The sequence below is a fragment of the Mus caroli genome, chromosome 3 (assembly GCF_900094665.2).
Source record: "Mus caroli chromosome 3, CAROLI_EIJ_v1.1, whole genome shotgun sequence".
Lineage (NCBI taxonomy): Eukaryota > Metazoa > Chordata > Mammalia > Rodentia > Muridae > Mus > Mus caroli.
The window spans coordinates 102,094,674-102,111,766 of record NC_034572.1 but is presented as its reverse complement, the minus strand read 5'-3'; the positions used below and the strand labels follow the sequence as shown (position 1 = coordinate 102,111,766).

At 46.9% G+C, this 17,093-nt stretch overlaps 2 protein-coding genes across 3 annotated transcripts; one reads left to right on the top strand and one right to left on the bottom strand.

The window, feature by feature from the left end:
- Window positions 1-231: 231 nt before the first annotated feature.
- On the top strand, window positions 232-5,278 carry LOC110291409 (glutathione S-transferase Mu 2-like). Of its 2 annotated transcripts, none has more exons than XM_029475589.1 (8): window positions 232-316; window positions 568-678; window positions 1,105-1,169; window positions 1,456-1,537; window positions 1,636-1,736; window positions 2,566-2,661; window positions 2,744-2,854; window positions 4,669-5,278. In XM_029475589.1, the coding sequence occupies exons 2-8, from the start codon at window positions 669-671 to the stop codon at window positions 4,756-4,758; spliced, it is 555 nt and encodes a 184-aa protein (XP_029331449.1). In that variant the 5' UTR covers window positions 232-316; window positions 568-668; the 3' UTR covers window positions 4,759-5,278. The 2 variants fall into 2 exon arrangements, with proteins under 2 accessions (XP_029331449.1, XP_021014208.1); XM_021158549.2 differs by having other exon boundaries at window positions 262-316; window positions 603-678.
- Window positions 5,279-11,525: 6,247 nt separating this feature from the next.
- On the bottom strand, window positions 11,526-14,393 carry Gstm3 (glutathione S-transferase mu 3). Its single transcript, XM_021157282.2, has 8 exons — window positions 14,207-14,393; window positions 13,858-13,933; window positions 13,533-13,597; window positions 12,856-12,937; window positions 12,663-12,763; window positions 12,155-12,250; window positions 11,937-12,047; window positions 11,526-11,762 (listed from the first exon to the last, which is right to left on the bottom strand). Exons 1-8 carry the CDS (start codon window positions 14,249-14,251, stop codon window positions 11,664-11,666), a joined length of 675 nt encoding a protein of 224 aa, XP_021012941.1. The 5' UTR covers window positions 14,252-14,393; the 3' UTR covers window positions 11,526-11,663.
- Between the last annotated feature and the right edge of the window lie 2,700 nt (window positions 14,394-17,093).

Here is a 17,093-nt window from a genome sequence, read left to right as displayed (position 1 = left end):
GGAACAGGCAGGGGCAGGGCCTGCTGAGCCACCCAAGGTTACTTTGGATTTGACCTTGCCTCGTTCCCAGGAGGAGTGGTTTAGGATTGGAAGGTGAGAGAAGACTTAGGTGAGAGTTTAGCCTAGCAGGGGGTGGGTAGGAGGGGGCGGGTGGAGAAGAAAGAGGCGTTGCCAAGGAGGGTGGGACTCACTACCAGTTTCAGGGCTTCTTTCCCCGTGCAGCAGGATATAGTTACAGTTAATTTACTTAGCTCCGCGGAAGCCAGACAGCACCAGCACCATGCCTATGACTCTGGGTTACTGGGACATCCGTGGGGTGAGAGAGGGGTCTGACATCCAAGAACGATGAGGAAGCTGGGCGGGATATACTGAGTAGTTGGGAGCAGTCTAGGAAATGGATCCTCCTTGTAAGGCACCTGATAGTTTCTTTCTCTCTCTCTCTCTCTCACTCTCTCTCTCTGTCTCTCTCTCTCTCTGTCTGTCTCTGTCTCTGTCTCTCTGTCTCTGTCTCTCTCTCTGTCTCTGTGTGTGTGTGTGCGCGCGCGCGCGCGCGCGCCGTTAAAACAGGATCCAGTGAATCTCTGATCAGCCATGTCTCCTAGTTGGGTCAAGCCATTCGCCTGCTCCTGGAATATACAGATTCAAGCTATGAGGAGAAGAGATACGCCATGGGAGATGGTAATGACCCCCTCTTAGTCAGACTCTTCCCTGACTTATGATTGGTGGTCCTCAGGGGCCCCTGTGCCTGGCCCCTTGTTGCCCAGATCTGTGGAGCTCCTCTAGCTAAAAGTAGCTACACCTTCAGGAAACCTCTGTGGAGGCAGTTTAGTTTTCCAATGCAGGGTTCCAGCTTTCCCTCTATTCATAATTTAGCATCTGCCTAAACTTTTTGTAAGCTTTACAAATGGAGGACCCACAGTCCCAAGCACTCTTCTTTCCTGCAACCTTGGGATATGAGACTCAGCTTCAGATTCCATGCTGCTGGGGTGGGATAGGAGGGGGTTGGGGATAGGGGATGGAATGGTTTTCTGACTCCTTGGTCTGGTCTCTGTAGGAAGGTGGAAACTAGAGTGATTTCTTTTCACATTCTCTTGTCCACCACAGCTCCTGACTATGACCGAAGCCAATGGCTGAATGAGAAATTCAAGCTAGGCCTGGACTTTCCCAATGTAGGTGCAAGGGAAGGGGAGGTTTGGGGAAGGCATGGTGTTTCCACCTCACCTCCTGGTCTGGCTGAGGGTTTGGGATCAGTGTTTCTGCTCCCTTGTTCCATCCCTGCTGGCTGCACAATGTTCTGTGATGGGCTCTGTCCCAGCTCTCCCATTCAGTGCACACTGCCCATGGAGGGCTTCCCATGGCAGGCACACTGAGTGTTGGGCCTCGAGTCTGTCCTCACCCAGGGAAGGGATGCTGAGACCCCATATCCCATCTGACCTTCCCTGCTTGTCCATCCAGCTGCCATATTTAATTGATGGATCACACAAGATCACCCAGAGCAATGCCATCCTGCGCTACCTTGGCCGGAAGCACCACATGTGTGAGTGGGGCTGGCCGCAGGGTGGGGGATGGTGGTCATTTCCCTGGGCTAATCTGGGGTGGGCTGCTGAGGGTGAGTCTGGGCTGTGTGTGCCGCAGGTGGAGAGACAGAGGAGGAGAGGATTCGTATGGACGTTTTGGAGAACCAGGCCGTGGACACTCGGAGGCAGCTTGCAATGGTCTGCTACAGCCCTGAGTTTGTGAGTGCCCCAGAGGATGGGGAAGACAGGGTTTGGAGTTAGAGTCTTATGTTCGTGTCTATATTGGTCAAGTTTAGCATTTGACTCCTATAGCTTGGATTCCACAAGCTAGAGATACAGTTTTTAAACATTAGATTACATATTCAGAGTCCTTTTCACCTCCGACCTTTAACCCTTATAGGCCTTTTGTTCCAGATGTTTACGTCATCAATAAGCTCTTGGAATATGGAGACTAAAACCATGAATTAAAATAAAGAAGTGGGAGAGGGGGTTACACACCATGGCCTCAGACATCTGCCCAGCTATTTCTCCCGAGCAATGCCCCTAGTAGGAGCAGGAGCCTGGACCACTTCCCTGTAGGCAGCTCAAGTTTGGCCACCAGGTCCCTGTCCCTCCTTCCTTTCAACATCAAACATGCCTTCACTTTATAACAAGTACTCAACTATCCACTATTCCGCCCTCTATTAGGAGGGGCTTTGAGCATCTTGCTTCTTTGATTGCACCAGCCATCTGAGTCCAGAGTGAGCCAGCTACACAGGCACCTCTTCATTTGGCCTCAGGATCTGATTTGGGCAATAAGTGGAGTTCAAAGGCAGAGTTGTACTTGGTTGGCTTCTCACTCACCTTTAACAAGTGGGACCTGGTGTCTGTAGGAGTCTAATCAATAGTGATGAATTAACTTAAAATCTGGAGACTATTCAGGCCCAGCCTTAAGAAGGCATACACTCTTCCTCCACATTCCTGTTAAAGTCAAACTCTTTGCTAGGGAGCCTGTGTCTGGGGGAGCCTGTATCTGAGGGTAGGGATTGCTTTTCCCCCCCTACCTCAGGAGAAACGGAAGCCAGAGTACTTAGAGGGTCTCCCTGACAAGATGAAGCTCTACTCTGAGTTCCTGGGCAAGCAGCCATGGTTTGCAGGGGACAAGGTAAAGGGAGGGGGTGGGAAGGAGGGGTTGCCATTCTTCCCAGGCATCAAATTCCAGTGTACTCACCCTGGGCCTCCTGCAGATTACCTATGTGGACTTCCTTGTTTATGATGTCCTTGATAAGCACCGTATGTTTGAGCCCAAGTGCCTGGACGCCTTCCCAAACCTGATGGACTTCGTGGCCCGCTTTGAGGTGATGCCCTGCTCTCACTTCCTCTTGGATTACCTACTTCCTTTCCCCTTTCCCAGGATGATTTCTTAATCTTTAAATTAAGAGACTAATTATCATGTATTGAACACTGGCTTTCTGTGAGGACCTGCGCTCAGCACCTTACATTATAAGAGCAAATTTGTCACTACAGGATTCCTACAAGGTAGAGAGAGTTATGGGTGTGTCACTTGCTCAAGGGCTCAGCTTCCACTGATAGGGTCCTGTTCTGTGTAGGTGGCACTCGAATGGCTCTTTCTCTTTGTGCTGAAATGAAAAGCTGAAGTGTTTATTCAACAGGGATTCCCGTCTGGGACCCTTCTGAGAAGCAGAGCGTAGCAGAAGTGTGCAAGCAGCTAGCTGGCTTTAGCTATTAGGAAGGTGAGGGTTCATGTGAAGCATTACGGCCCAGTGAGTCTTTGCAGCTGACCTGCAGAACACTTTGTCTCTCACCTCCCCACTGTGGGAGCTTAGGGCTGGAGACCGTGCTTGGACTTAGACAAGCAGAGCCCTTGTTGGAGGGTTATCTTTTTTAGGGTGGATAAACCTTGCCTCCATCTCCTGTCTTCTAATGCCCCTGTTTCCATCTGTGAGATGAAATCATGCATCTATTTCAACATCTTTCATGTGAGGCACATTTGTCAGATCTCAGAGGACAGGCCCTGAACTCTCATCCTGGGACTAAGTATAGCACACAATGGTGGTCACAATAGATTGTGAGGTGCACCCAGTGTCACCTGGGGCCAGAGATCCAAGCCTGAAAGTCACCTCACAGCTGCTCATTTGGCATCCAGGCTCCTGGGTTTGACACTTCTAAAAATCTACTTTACTAGAAATTTTGTAATTTGAACCATTAACTTAATGTTTTGTTTCTAAGCCCAGAATCTGTTTTCCTTCCCCACTCCCTGTCAAGAGATATGCTTTCTCAGCTAGTTCTCCTTAGCTCTGCTTCTGGTCCAAGTTGAAGAGTTTTGGGGATTCTGCAAGGGCTGGTATCACTGTGGAGAAACGGAGGAGAGACACCTGGAAGTTATATCCTGAAGCCTGGGGTTCTGGCTTGGTGCAAACAGCTAGTCCTGGAGCTTAGAATCCCTCAGCAGTTAGTTAACCTGGGAATCGCATCTTGGTAAGAATTCACGCAGGCTGAGTGAATTCAGCATAGTTCCTATATTAGAGCTAGAGTTACGTTTGATTGAGGTATAGTAATATTGGACTTGGATAGCAGGTGGAGAAATTGAGACTTTCTGTTCTCTGGGAACAGATAGAACCCTGCCCTGACTCCCTCTAGCCTAGATGCTTCTACCCAGGATCTGCTAAGTCATTGGGTGGGATCTGGGCTCTTTTTCAAGCATGTTCTGAGAACTCCTCTTTTTTTTTTTTTTCCTGCTTGCTCCTTCCTCTATGTGCAAATATAGGCAGGCGTTTCCCTGTGAAAAAGAATGTGCCTGTGCTGACAGTGACAAGGCTGTGTGAATAGGAAGAAGTTGCTTAACCTCTCTGGTTTTCAGGTGTTCTCTTGGTAAATGATCAGTTAGGCCTTAGCTTGTAGAATCATTGAGTGTTTTGTTTTGTTTTGTTTTTCCAAACCTGTGGTATACTATCTAAAGGACACCAAGCCGTCACAATGGTGGTTTCTCCACCTAATGTTCTCCTTAAGGTGGAAAACTAGGAAAAGGAACCTGAAGCTGAGACTGACTGCTCTGCTCCAGGTCTTGGGCCCACGTGGAGTTCACAGGGTTGAGCTGCTCAGCCCAGTGGTGCTACAAGCCAAAGCTTTGCTGTCTCCTTTCCACTCACAGGCTCTGGAGAAGATCTCTGCCTACATGAAGTCCAGCCACTTCCTTACAGGCCCCATGTATTTGAAGATGGCCCACTGGGGTAATAAGTAGAGCACCTTACTACCAGGGCCAGGAGGAGATCTACCACTATGCTTGCTGGCCTTTGGTCTGGGGCCCATCTGGGTCCCTGAATCTCTGCATCAGTCTTCCCATTCAGTCCCATCTCCATTCTCCTCTGAAAGGCTTTAGTGACTCCCCTTTCTACCCAGCCTCTCTGTAAGGGAAGGGTCTGATACTAAGGTCTAGTTCCCTAATTGGTTCTTGATTTGTCAATAAAGAAGGCTGGGAGCCAATTGCTGGGCAGAAGATACAGGTGAGACTTCTGGGTCCCAAGAGGAAAAGGAGATGCAGGGAAAGATAGAGGGGCTTTTTCTGCCATACTTTGGAACAAGAAGGCAGCATCCATGTAAGGTCTTGGAGCAGCTAGGACCTTTGGCCTTTGCTACAGGTGGATGGCCAAAGATGTTGGCTGATACAAGCCACTAAGTTTAGGGTAGAGGGAGAGATGGAGATAATAAATTGGTAAAGGCATGTCTTTCCAGGCAGGAGTTATCTGTGCCCAGCAATTGTGTCTAGCAGGCAAGTTCTAAAGTAATAAAGCTGGCTGTGTATCTTTTTTATCTTTGGATTCAAGGGTCTCAGGCATGGGCTGGTTAACACAACCCCTCCCATAGCTAAGCTGTTTCATCATAACAGTAGTAACCTTAAGTCAAAAGTTAAACAAAACAAAGCTCCTCACTGATAAAATGACATGAGGACTAGAGAGATGGCTCAATGGTTAAGCACACTTGTAGATCTTACACAGTACCTGTGTTCAGTCTCCAGCACTCACATGGCTGCCCACAACTGCCTAGAACTTAAGTTTTAGAAGTTCTAATTATCTCGTTTGAATTCTGTGGGCACCAGGAAAGCACATGAAACACACACGTGTATGCACCCATGCACATAATATAAAAATAAATAAAACCTTAACAACAATAACAACAACAGCAACAAAATTTTAAAAAGAATAACTATACAAGCTCAGAAGCTCCTGATAAACCTGGTGCGAAAATCGTATCTTCGATATGAAATGTAAAAACCAAAACAATAATTACATTACACCCATATGCTAGAAATATAAAAAGATGCAGAACAAGGTGACAAAAATTCAAAATGCGGGATGAATGGAGGGAAAGTCCTAACTTTTAAAAGTTCTCTGCTTTCTCTTTGTGGTTTCTTTTCTTATCTGTATGGTCATATCATGTTGATATCATTTCAAAACAGGTATATTTTTTTAAAAGGTGGTTTTGTAAGGCTCATGTAGTTACAGACAAAAAAACTACACTAGAGAAACTCAAAAGAATAAGCAAAGAATCAAAGCATACCACTAAAGTAAATCGCTTAACCACAAAGGGTTTGGACCAAAAGGGGGAAATGTTTTTCTGCTCCCTCAAGAGGGTGCCCATACTCAGGTGATGTCAGGTGAAATCTTAATTGGTCAGATAAGGCGAGAGCCTGTGATTGGGCAGTGGAAGGAAAAGGCAGAGCTGAAAGTTTTAGAGAAAGAGGAAGAAGAGAGATGGAGAGACGGAGAGATGAGACATAGGATGGAGAGAAGATGGAGGGAAAAGATGAACCAGAACGTGGCCTGGACAAGCCGCAAGAAGCTAGGAATTTAATAGACGGGCAATAAAATACTATAGGGTTCACGTGCCCAGTCTAGGCGTGCAGCTTGTACTTACATCAGGTGAGCTTTGTGTTCTTTTCACGGGCATTTTGGGGTCGGAGATTTACCCTTATCAACCTGGCTGGTATATTACAAGTCTCTAGAGTTAGCATTTCACGGGGCTCAGGGGATCTGAGGGAGGGGTAGTTGGCTTTCTGCAGGCTAGCCACAGGGGGTTGATGGCCTTGAAGATCAGAATGGCTTGGCAGCAGCTGGGAACCAGAGCAAGATGACACTTGGGGCTGGCCATGGAGGTGGGTGAGATCGCCCTTGCCAGTGCCATGCCGGGTTTAGTGTGAAAAAAAATTTTTTTAAACTACATGCTACATTCATGAGCAAGTATATACCAACATTTTTGATAACATAGAATAAATCGATAAATATCTTGACATATATCTTACCAAAAATAGACCACAAAAATAGAACACTTCAGCAGAGCAGTAATAAGTAACATCATTGAAGCATCAGTAAGAGGTCTCTTGGTCAGGACTGGAAAGGTGGCTCAGAAGAGCACTGGCTGCTCTTCCAGAGGTCCTGGGTTTGTTCTCAGCACACTCACGGAAGCTCACAACTCCTGGGGTCCAGTGGGGGACGGATGCTTGACATCGTATTGCTCTCCACTCTATTTTCTTGAGACGGGATCTCTCTGAGACTGGCTGGCCAGCAACCCCAGGGATTCACTTGTCTCTATGCCCCACAATGCCTTGCTGGGAAGTGCTTTTACATGCTTCCTGAGGATTTGAACCCAAGTTCTTACACTTGCATGCAATTACTTTACCAACTGATCCACAGATTTCTAACATTACCCTTCAAAACAGAGCAGGCTTTTCTCAACCAAGTCACATTATGAGTTGGCTCCACAGTCTCCCAGGTAAAGTCTAAGTCTGCCAGAGTGGCCTTAGGGTTCATTACATTACCTACACCCCCAGAGTTCTCCTCTCACCTGAAACAGGATCTGGCAGGAAACCATGGAGGACTTTGATTTCACTTTTATAAAAGAGTGGTGGCACACACCTGCAATCCCAGCACTGAGAAGGGCAGCAGGGTCATCATGAATTTGAGGTGGTCATGTATGAGGCCTTATCTAAAACAACAGCAGCAACAACAAAGGAATATCTGTTAATATAATTGGTTCATTACACTTTAATAAAACATGGATACCTAATAATTCTAATTCACTTCAAACTTGTAACAATATGAAAATGATACTGTTTGTTCTATTCCTGTTTTATTGCAGAGACCCCCTTCTAATATAGCAGCTCTGTATTACCTGTATTAGCCGGTCTAACACAGCAGCATGTGTTTAATTAAGAGGCAAATACACACACACCTGCCTAATCCCTTTTTCTTGATTTAAGTCCTGCATACAAGTCACCTATAATTATTTCCACTGAAAATCTCATAAGTACACTATAAGCCTATCCCTGACTGTTTCAAAAGTACCTCATTCCATTTGTCCCAAGCAGGGAGTGAGCTAGGCTTTGGTATCAAATAACCTACTCCCTGGCCCGGCTCTTATCTGTCCTCGTGGGTCTCCCTGAAGCTGAGCTTCTGTCCCAACTCTAAACATTTCTGTCTGAATTACCTCCATTTGTTTTAGGAACAAGGTGTTTTTCTATCCTGTGTTCTGTCTCCAAGTAGAACAGAGAGCTTTGCAGTGCAGGAGTAGAAGGCCTATGTGGAAACTCTTTAAGTTTCTCTACGGGAAATGTGTAGAATTTCTACAGTGGTTAACGGGCCAAAGCCGTGCTGAGTGTGCATTTAGGATAGAGAGGTTTGTGGAGGGTTTTCATGGGGAAATGATGGCTTCCACAGGCTTCAGTAGAAGTCTTGGAGGAGAAAGTAAATGGGGGAGGGGAGAACAAAGGGGCTGCAGAAAAAGCCAAGGGCAAACGAGCAGGTCAGAAACATGAAAAAGCAAAAGAGCCGGGCGTGGTGGCAGCCTTTAATCCCAGCACTTGGGAGGCAGAGACAGGAGGATTTCTGAGTTCGAGGCTAGTCTGGTCTACAGAGTGAGTTCCAGAACAGCCAGGGCTACATAGAGAAACCCCGTCTTGAAAAACAAACAAAAACAAAAAACAAAACAAAACAAAAAAAAAGGAAAAAAGAAAAAGCAGAAGACATGGGATTAGATCTATAAGTCTGAATAATATTTATAATATCAATTGCCACATATTCTAGAAATACTAACAGTGCTCAGAACGAGACGGGGGAGCAGTTTGCTCATTAGAACAGACACAGGAGGCTACTGCTGGTGGGGCCTGGAAGATTCAGGGCAGGAACCCATGCTGTGAGTATCTAGAGTCCAACAGGAATTAGCCAGCCTTCCAGAGTAGGTGGAGAGGGCACGGGAAAAAAAACAGCTGTCGCAGCAGCAGAGGTCATTATGAAGGTTAGCCAGAGACCTCAGAAGCTACTAGATAGCTCAGCAGCAAAGTGCTGGGAGCTGATGGGCACATTAGAAAAAGCACTGGCTAAATTTCAACTCCTTCCTCCTCTCCTTCACCACCCAGCTCCGGCATTTTTTTTTATCAGCACAGTTATTTAAAGGCTCTGCCCTGCACTGGAGGACATAGGATGCATAATTTCTATACAGAGGCCAGGTGCTCTCATAAACCCTCTTAAGCTGCTTTCCAGGCAGTTCTAAGCTCGGGTATCAGTGTCCCTGCTCCGCCCACCAAATCAGGAAACAACTCCACCATGAATGGTCTTGTAATCATGTAAGCTATTTTCTCTGAGATTGGGAAATGCTTTAAGCCTGTACTCAAGCTGCAACAACAAAACCATCCATCTTCCTAACACTTTCGGGGAACTGCTCCACCAAATGGGAAGCATTGAGAACAAAGGCTTTACCTACAGATGTGACTCAAGAAAGCACACCACTATTTAACAGCATTCTCGCCCTCTGTCCTTATGAGACAATAGGCTATCTTCACCAGAAGCAACCAAAAGGTGGCCATTTGTCAGGACTACTTTCTTGAGCCATGTTAGATTAAGAGTTCAAGACTGACTGGGGACTGGAGAGCCACCTCTCTTCCTTGTCTTTCATTGCATTTTGGGCCATATAATTGGCCATCAACATAATGCCAAGAAAAAAAATAGAAGATGCAATTCTAGCACTTGGGAGGCAGAGGATGGTGGAGCTCTGTGAGTTTGAGGCTAGCCCGGTCTACAAGGTGAGCTCCAGGACAGCCAGGACCAAAAAACAAAAAACAAAAAAACAAAAAACCAGAAAACCAAACCAAAAACAAACAACTTCCCCCCAAAAAAACAAATCCAAACCAAAACAAAAAACCCACAAAACTAGGCATGTGCTCTTAAATATTTTACCTTACAGCTGCTTGCTGTGTTGTATGCTCTTTTCCACCACCTTTCTTAGAATTGCTACTCAGAAGCTACAAGATCAATTTCCTATTTCCTTGCTGTCTGCCCTGTGGCGAGCAGACTCTGAGATGGTTTCTATTCCCCCAACTTAGGCCCTTGTGCAATCCCCATCCCTTGAATGGCTGATTTACCTTCAATGATGTGTCAGGTTTCTGCCACTGAGACAAATACCTGGGATAAGTCAACTTTAAAGGTAGAAGGGTTATTTTTGCCTTACAGTTTCAGAGATCTCAATCTCTGGTCACTTGGCCCTATTACTTTGGGCATGTAGTGGCCCAGTACCTCATGATAGGAGCATGTGGCTGAGGAGAACTTTGAACCTTGTGGCATCCAGGAAATAAGGCAGAGGAAGGGAGGGAGACAGAGAAAGAGGAAGGAGCCAGAACCCCATGTTCCCCCATGGGCCCTTTCTCCTAAAGGTTCTATCATCTCCCCAAAACACCATCAGCTGGAGGAATCTTGAGCATATTGGCCACTGGAGGGCATTCAGTGTCCAAACTGTAACAGTTAGGACAGAGACAAGGGATGTAAGTGCCATGGTTGTGTTACAATAACATCTCTCTCATAAGACTCTTGATGGAAGTGTTTTGGCAAGGCCTTGTTTACAAGGAAGAGAAGATAGCCATCTACCTTGTTATCCATCAAGAAGCCGAGATCTCTGTCCAGCAAAATGGCAGACATTGAGTTGTACCAACAACCACTAGCTTGGAAACAGATCCTTATCCAACTGGGCCTTGAAAGGGGATCTTGATCCTCACTGCACGTTGATAATGCCTTCAGATGAAGCCATGTTTTGGTTCATACAGCTTATTCTGTGTGTGCCCTCAACTGTACACTGTGCATCCACCTGTACACCCATGTGCGTGTTCACATACACATGGAAGCTGGAGGACAACCTCAGAGGTCATGCCTCCCTCCATCCCCAATCTCTCCATCTGGACAGGGTGTCTTACTGGCCAGAAACTATTTGGCTAGATGTTGGGCAGTGCACCTCCAGGAACCTGCTTGTCCCTGCCTCCCTAACACTGGCATTCTGAGTGTGTGTCTCCACAATCACCATGCACTCACATAATTTCGTGCCTTTCCTGCCATGATATTCCCTAGCTTTTATTCAGCATCTATTTGTTCTTATATGAAACCACAATTTACCTTCTTGGGTATACGTGGTTTTAGTGCACTGACATAGGAAGAGTGGTTGGGCCACGGGATAGGATTTGAATTTTAAGAGTGAGATTACTTCCTCAGGGACCTATATTAGTCTTCAGGGACCTGTATCAGTCTTCAGGATCGCCAGCAGGTGTACCTTGCCTAGCATGAGGTAGAGGGCTCTCTAATTTTTAATTAGTAACCAACTGTTCCAACTTACTGACAAGCCGGCCAGTTTGAAATGCCACCTTTACCACATTAAGCTCTCTGCCCTGCTCAACGCGGGTGGTTGGTAAGCTCCAGTTCTGTTGATTGGTCAGCACTACGCATTTTCACTTGACTTTCTTCATGGCTTCACAGAGGTTCCACATCTGTTCAAAAGCACCTGCCACCCAAAATGGACAATACCTCTTCTTCCAGTGCCCGCTCAGGCTCGGGGAGGACTTCAAGCCCTGGAACTCGGCCGAAGAGTAAAGAGTAAAGAATGTCCATGCAGTTACACACGGATTCACAGCTCTTTCTCTCAACATCTCCTCATTCTTCTTTGGCCTTTACGCCAAGAAATCCATCTGGACACCAGTTAATGCAACTGCTGTTTATTAGATAGAGCAGAGGAGACAGAGTGCGGGGCCCTCAGGACAGGATGGAACAAGACTGACAGTGAGCTAAGATTGTGGGCCCCTCAGGGCAAGATGGCTCAGCAGCAGTGAGCTCTGGCTCAGCATATGCACTTGTTACCCCACTTGGCCATCTTGTTATTGATTGGCATCTTGAAGAAGCGGTCAGACTGCAGGAATGCAGCAATCTTCTCCAAAGCCTGAAGGAAAAGCATACCAGGTCTTATTAGGACCCTGACCCAGCCCAGCAGACTCATAGCAAACATGCTGTCTGACTTCACGGATTTCTGCTGCTGTTGGGCAAACACAATGGGGCCTACAGGCTATAGTGGAGCCTGTGCATAGTGCTTTGAGAAAGGGGTAGTGAACATCACCTCAAAACGGCACATGAAAGCCTTCAGGTTTGGGAACTCATCCAGACACTTGGGCTCAAACATACGGTTCTGGTCCAAGACATCATAGGTGAGAAAATCCACAAAGGTCAGCTAGAAAGAATGAGGACAATGAAGTGTCATGCCTACGGAACTCACCAATACCTGCAGAGATAGACAGACAGGCAGGCAGACAGCCTCTCCCTGTGCCTTCTCCCTACCTTTTCTCCTGCAAACCATGTGAATTTCCCCAAGAACAATGAGAATTGTTTCAGCTGTGCAGGTAGCTGTTCCAAGTACTGAGGCTTCAGGTTTTCCTAGGAGAGAAAAGCAATAGCTATTGTTGGGTCAACACATGGCTCAATGGGGGTGAATAGAGTTTGATTCCCAGGTCCCACATTAATGTAGAAGTCTTTGGACTTCTATACATACTGCCCCCCCCCCCAATAGCTGTAGTCAGGGTCTGGACCAGTGATGGACACACCATACCCTTCTCTAGGCAGCTTCTTTCTGCCTTTAATTGGAGAAGGCAGGATGGAGAGCTGAGGCTTTGGAAGGGAGGAGGAGCTAACAGCAGACTTACAGGACAAACCACACGAAAACTAGAGTCTGTTTCTAATCCTTCCAGTGTGGGTTGATAGAAAGATGGCCACCATAGAAGCGAGCAGAATAATCCTTAGCACTTTGGCCTGAAACCCAACAAAGGTGATTCCAGATGAGGAAACTAACGTGGTTAGAACTGTAGCAGAGGCGAACCAGCTGCATGCGGAAGTCCATGATCTGGTTCTCCATGATGTCCACTCGTATCTTTTCTTCTTCAGTGTCACCACCTGCAGCCAGATGGCAATAAATCACCCTCGGGATTACCAACCTCCAGGTGAACCAACTGCCTCCTCCCTCCTATCCCCGTCAGCCCACTCACACATGTTGTGCTTGCGTGCGATGTATCTCAGGATGGCGTTACTCTGGGTGATCTTGTTCTTCCCGTCCATGAGGTAGGGCAGCTAGAAGGGGAAAGTTAATGTGAACCTAGTCCTCCAGGTCCCCCACTCTTCTGGAAAAGAGGAGACTTGCAAGGTGTGTGAGAGTAGAAGCCAGGAGAAATAACAAAATAAATAATAGAAAGTAGCACTTGGTCCTCACCTGACTCTAGACAAGGGTGCTTAATCCTGTGTGTCACCGTGAATGTATGTGTGCCATATAGACTTTTCTCGGAATACTTTAAAAAGCAAAATGTAAATATTTTATACCTTAAAGTAAAACTGTAAGAGTAGGGTGATTATGGATACATTAAAAAAAAAAAAAAGTGTTTTAGCAACCAGGACACTTAAGGATACTAGGATACCATGAAAATACCTGGAATCTATCAGTGATAAAGTCACAGACCTGGCTATCAACTCATGTCTCTTATAGCCTGTCTTTGAGAGGAGAATATTAGTGTTTCTTAATGTTATTCTCAGTTCTGTTCAATGACCCTTGAATTCTATCCATTCTATAAACGTGAAGAGTCTCTGTCTAGATTCTCCCAAGCCAGAGATGAAGTGAAAACAGATACACTTGAAGGCCTTCCCTTCTGCCCACTCCTCCAAAACCACCTACGTTAGGAAAGTCCAGATCTAGCTTGAATTTCACGTCCAGCCACTGGCTTCTATCATAGTCAGGAGCTGTAAGAGAGAAGTGGGACCCAAGCCCCTTACCGACCTAGCTGAGAAATGACTTAAGACCTGTTATCTCAAGTTCCCAATCCCCAAAAGCTAACCCTTGAGTTTCTGCAAAGATGGGCTTGAACAGCAAGAGATAACTCTATGGGCCTCTTGGCAAAGTTCCCAGCTTCCTGGAGCAGGGGGTCCCACACCATCTCGGTGCGGTGCAACCCTCTGGGTAAAAGACAACTGTAGCTAGCGCACGCACAGACATTCATTACCTTCCCCACAGATGTACCGTTTCTCCTCATAGCTGGTATCAGTAAACTCCAAGAGCATTCGGATAGCATGGGCCAGCTAAAAGCAGGGGATCGAGAAAGACCCCGGTCAGCGCGCCTGCGCGGTGCCCACTTGCTTGCAACACCCTCTCTGTCAACGTTCCCAGCCCAAAGGGAAATTGTCCTTAGGCAGCCCCTTCGCTTATGCCCGGGAACTTCCAGTACCTTCTTCCTCTACCCACGGTCCTGGGGACCCCATAGGCAGACTGGAGATCGGCCCACCGGCCCCTGACCCCCGCCCGGCCGCCTGCACCTCTCTGTCCCAGAGGCTGGGCTGGCGAGGGCCACTCACCCCACGGATATCCCAGTAACCCAGAACCATAGACTTGGATGACATTTTGGGCGATCTTAGCCCCTTCGGGGATACGCGATGGACTGTGGGCGGCTAACTTTATACTGGACGCTGTGGGCCGGGCTGACGCGACCGAACTGTCTCCTCCTCTCTCGCTCTATGCTCCACCCGTCCTCCGCGTGGTCATTTGGCGGTGCGCAGGCGCAGTTGCTGCGGCTCCTGAAATCCTCCGGTGTGAACTCCCAGGGCTGTTGATGCTTCATCTACTCTTCTGGCAGTGGGGGCCTGGACCTTAGTTACCCGGGGAGCGTGAGTCATGTTGCACAGTTGAGCTGGCATTGCGGGATCCCGACCACAAGGGAACCGCAGTCTTTGGCTCCCTTGGTGGAACATGGGAAGGGCTGAGAAGGAAAGCATGATTAAAAAAAAAAAAAAAACCAACAAATCATTTAGACACATAAAACTGCGAGGTAGGAAACGATTCAGGTATAAGGTACTTTGGGGATAGAAACATTTTTTAAGCAAGATACAAATGGCTCTGTGAAGACTGAGGGAGGCTGGGGACACTGAACAGGCCCACTGTGAAAAAGGATAGGTCATGCACATTGGAAATGCCTCAAAGGACACTCCAAGAAAGAGGAGGGTAGAGCAAACACTGAAAGGTGACAAATAGCTATGCAAGACAAACAGCAGATGCTGTTGAGTTAGGCTGGTTTATGGGAGGAGTCAAAGCATTAAGGGTTTGGGCGCAGGTTGCAAAAAGTCTTAAATGACCAGACAGACAGAGGGTGTGTTTTCTCTCTGCTCTGTGGGGAGTGTATAGGATCTAGATCATAATGTTCACTAGCAAGACAGACATGATTGTTTTTAAATGGTTTGCTTCTAGTTTTTATTTTTTAAAGGAGGCAGTGAATCCATAATATACTTATGTAGCCCAATATATCCTGTTTCAGAATGTAGTATGAAAATTATTGAGATGTGTTCTATTTTTTGTTTTAGTACCTTACAATTAAAACACAACTCCATTAAGGGTAACCTCATCTTTTAAAAAAGATTTATTTATTCATTTTATATATGTGAGTACACTGTCGCGCTCTCTCTCTCTTCAGTCACACCAGAAGAGGGCATTGGATCCCACTATAGACTGTTGTGAGCCACCTTGTAGTTGCTGGGAATTGAACTCAGAAACTCTGGAAGAGCAGTTGATGCTCTTAACTGCTGAGTCATCTCTCCAGCCCCAGGTAACCTCATTCTTATGCTCAGGATCCACAAGTTAGTTGGAGAGTGATAAGCATATTGTGGAGTAAAACAGCAAAGAAGGGTACAGGAAGCAGGTGGAGGCAGTTCCCTGTCAGAAGGGGACTTCTTACTGTGTGTATAGTGGTCTAGGGAGATGCTCACTCTCCAGTGAATAGTTCCTGGAAGCAATCTACTGTGCTGGTGCAGGAGGCAGAGAACTCCCACAGAGAAATGACAACATACAGGGAGGCGGCGGCGCCTTGTAGGCAGCCCCGGAGTGAAAGCCACAGACAAGAGACAAGGTGTGTGGGCTCATACTGCTGTGGTGTGACACTTAGGAGCAGGGGGATGAGGAAGAACCATCGAGGGAGTCTGAGAGAGTGGCTGGTGTGGTGAAGGGGAGCCAAGGGAAGACATTGGGCGGACCAAGTAAAGGTTTACATCAAATGTAAAATGACAGGTCACGTGCAATGAAGTCTGAGAATGAACAGGTGGATTTAGCAACATGGGCGTTATCGTTCCTGTGAGATAATGTGAGATTTGGGGGTTGCTCCTGCAGTATGAGGAAGAACCAAGCTTCTGTGCTCACTCACAGTTCAAGAGACTGAAAGTGAGCCGACCCTTGGAAACTTTGTCCGAGCTGGGCAGGGAAAGGATGTGTAAGCTACTGTGGAGGAGTTGAGTTGGGGGAGCCCCGGGTTGCTCTGCTCACCCTCCTCCAGGCCTGGGGAGCCCCGAGTTGCTCTGCTCACCCTCTCCAGGTGTACTGAGTAGTTTTGTGCCAACTTGACACAGCTGGAGTTATCACAGAAAAAGGAGCTTCAGTTGAGGAAATGCCTCCATGAGATCCAACTGTAAGGCATTTTCTCAATTAGTGATCAAGGGGGAAAGGCCCCTTGTGGGTGGGACCATCCCTGGGCTGGTAGTCTTGGGTTCTATAAGAGGGCAGGCTGAGCAAGCCAGGGGAAGCAAGCCAGTAAGGAACTTCCCTCCATGGTCTCTGCATCAGCTCCTGCTCCCTAACCTGCTTGAGTTCCAGTCCTGACTTCTTTCAGTGATGAACAGCAATGTGGAAATGTAAGCTGAATAAACCCTTTCCTCCCCAACTTCTTCTTGGTCATGATGTTTGTGCAGGAATAGAAACCCTGACTAAGACACCAGGCCTCCCAGCACCCCAAGTCTGGGTGTGGGAAATTATGTCTCCCCATTAGTTTAACTGACTCAAACTTCAGACTTTGTAAAAGGACATTTTTCTAAAATACAGAAGAAATGGTACAGAGACACGTGACTGTATAATGCCTGGGTTGATTCCTCCCAAGAAAACAAAAGCCAGCAACAAATTAACTTGAGCCATGAGTCTAAAACTTCTAGAGCACACCAGCGTGATAGTCTAAGTATTCTACTTGTTTCACGATATATCCCAAATTCAGGCTAAATAACTTTGTGATCAGGTGTTCTGCCCAGTTTATAGAACAAGGAATTGGAGCTTGGAGAAGATTGATGGACCACTCAAGTTCCCTGGATGGTCCAGGATTCAGACTGAGGATGGCCTAAAACGTTAGTTTTGCTGGCTCCCTGTGCTTGGCTAACCTTAGAGCCTCTTACCTTACCATAGTCTTTTCTATGAAGGTAGGTGAACACTGGGGTA

Coding starts and splice junctions, on each gene's coding strand:
- LOC110291409 (XM_021158549.2), top strand. CDS start 281: ATGCCTATGACTCTGGGTTACTGGGACATCCGTGGG. Junction 1,170..1,455: donor TAGGCCTGGACTTTCCCAAT/GTAGGTGCAAGG, acceptor TTGTCCATCCAG/CTGCCATATTTAATTGATGG. Junction 2,662..2,743: donor CATGGTTTGCAGGGGACAAG/GTAAAGGGAGGG, acceptor GGCCTCCTGCAG/ATTACCTATGTGGACTTCCT.
- Gstm3 (XM_021157282.2), bottom strand. CDS start 14,251: ATGTCATCCAAGTCTATGGTTCTGGGTTACTGGGATATCCGTGGG. Junction 13,934..14,206: donor GTTACTGGGATATCCGTGGG/GTGAGTGGCCCT, acceptor CCCTGCTTTTAG/CTGGCCCATGCTATCCGAAT. Junction 12,938..13,532: donor TAGATCTGGACTTTCCTAAC/GTAGGTGGTTTT, acceptor TTCCCCTTCTAG/CTGCCCTACCTCATGGACGG.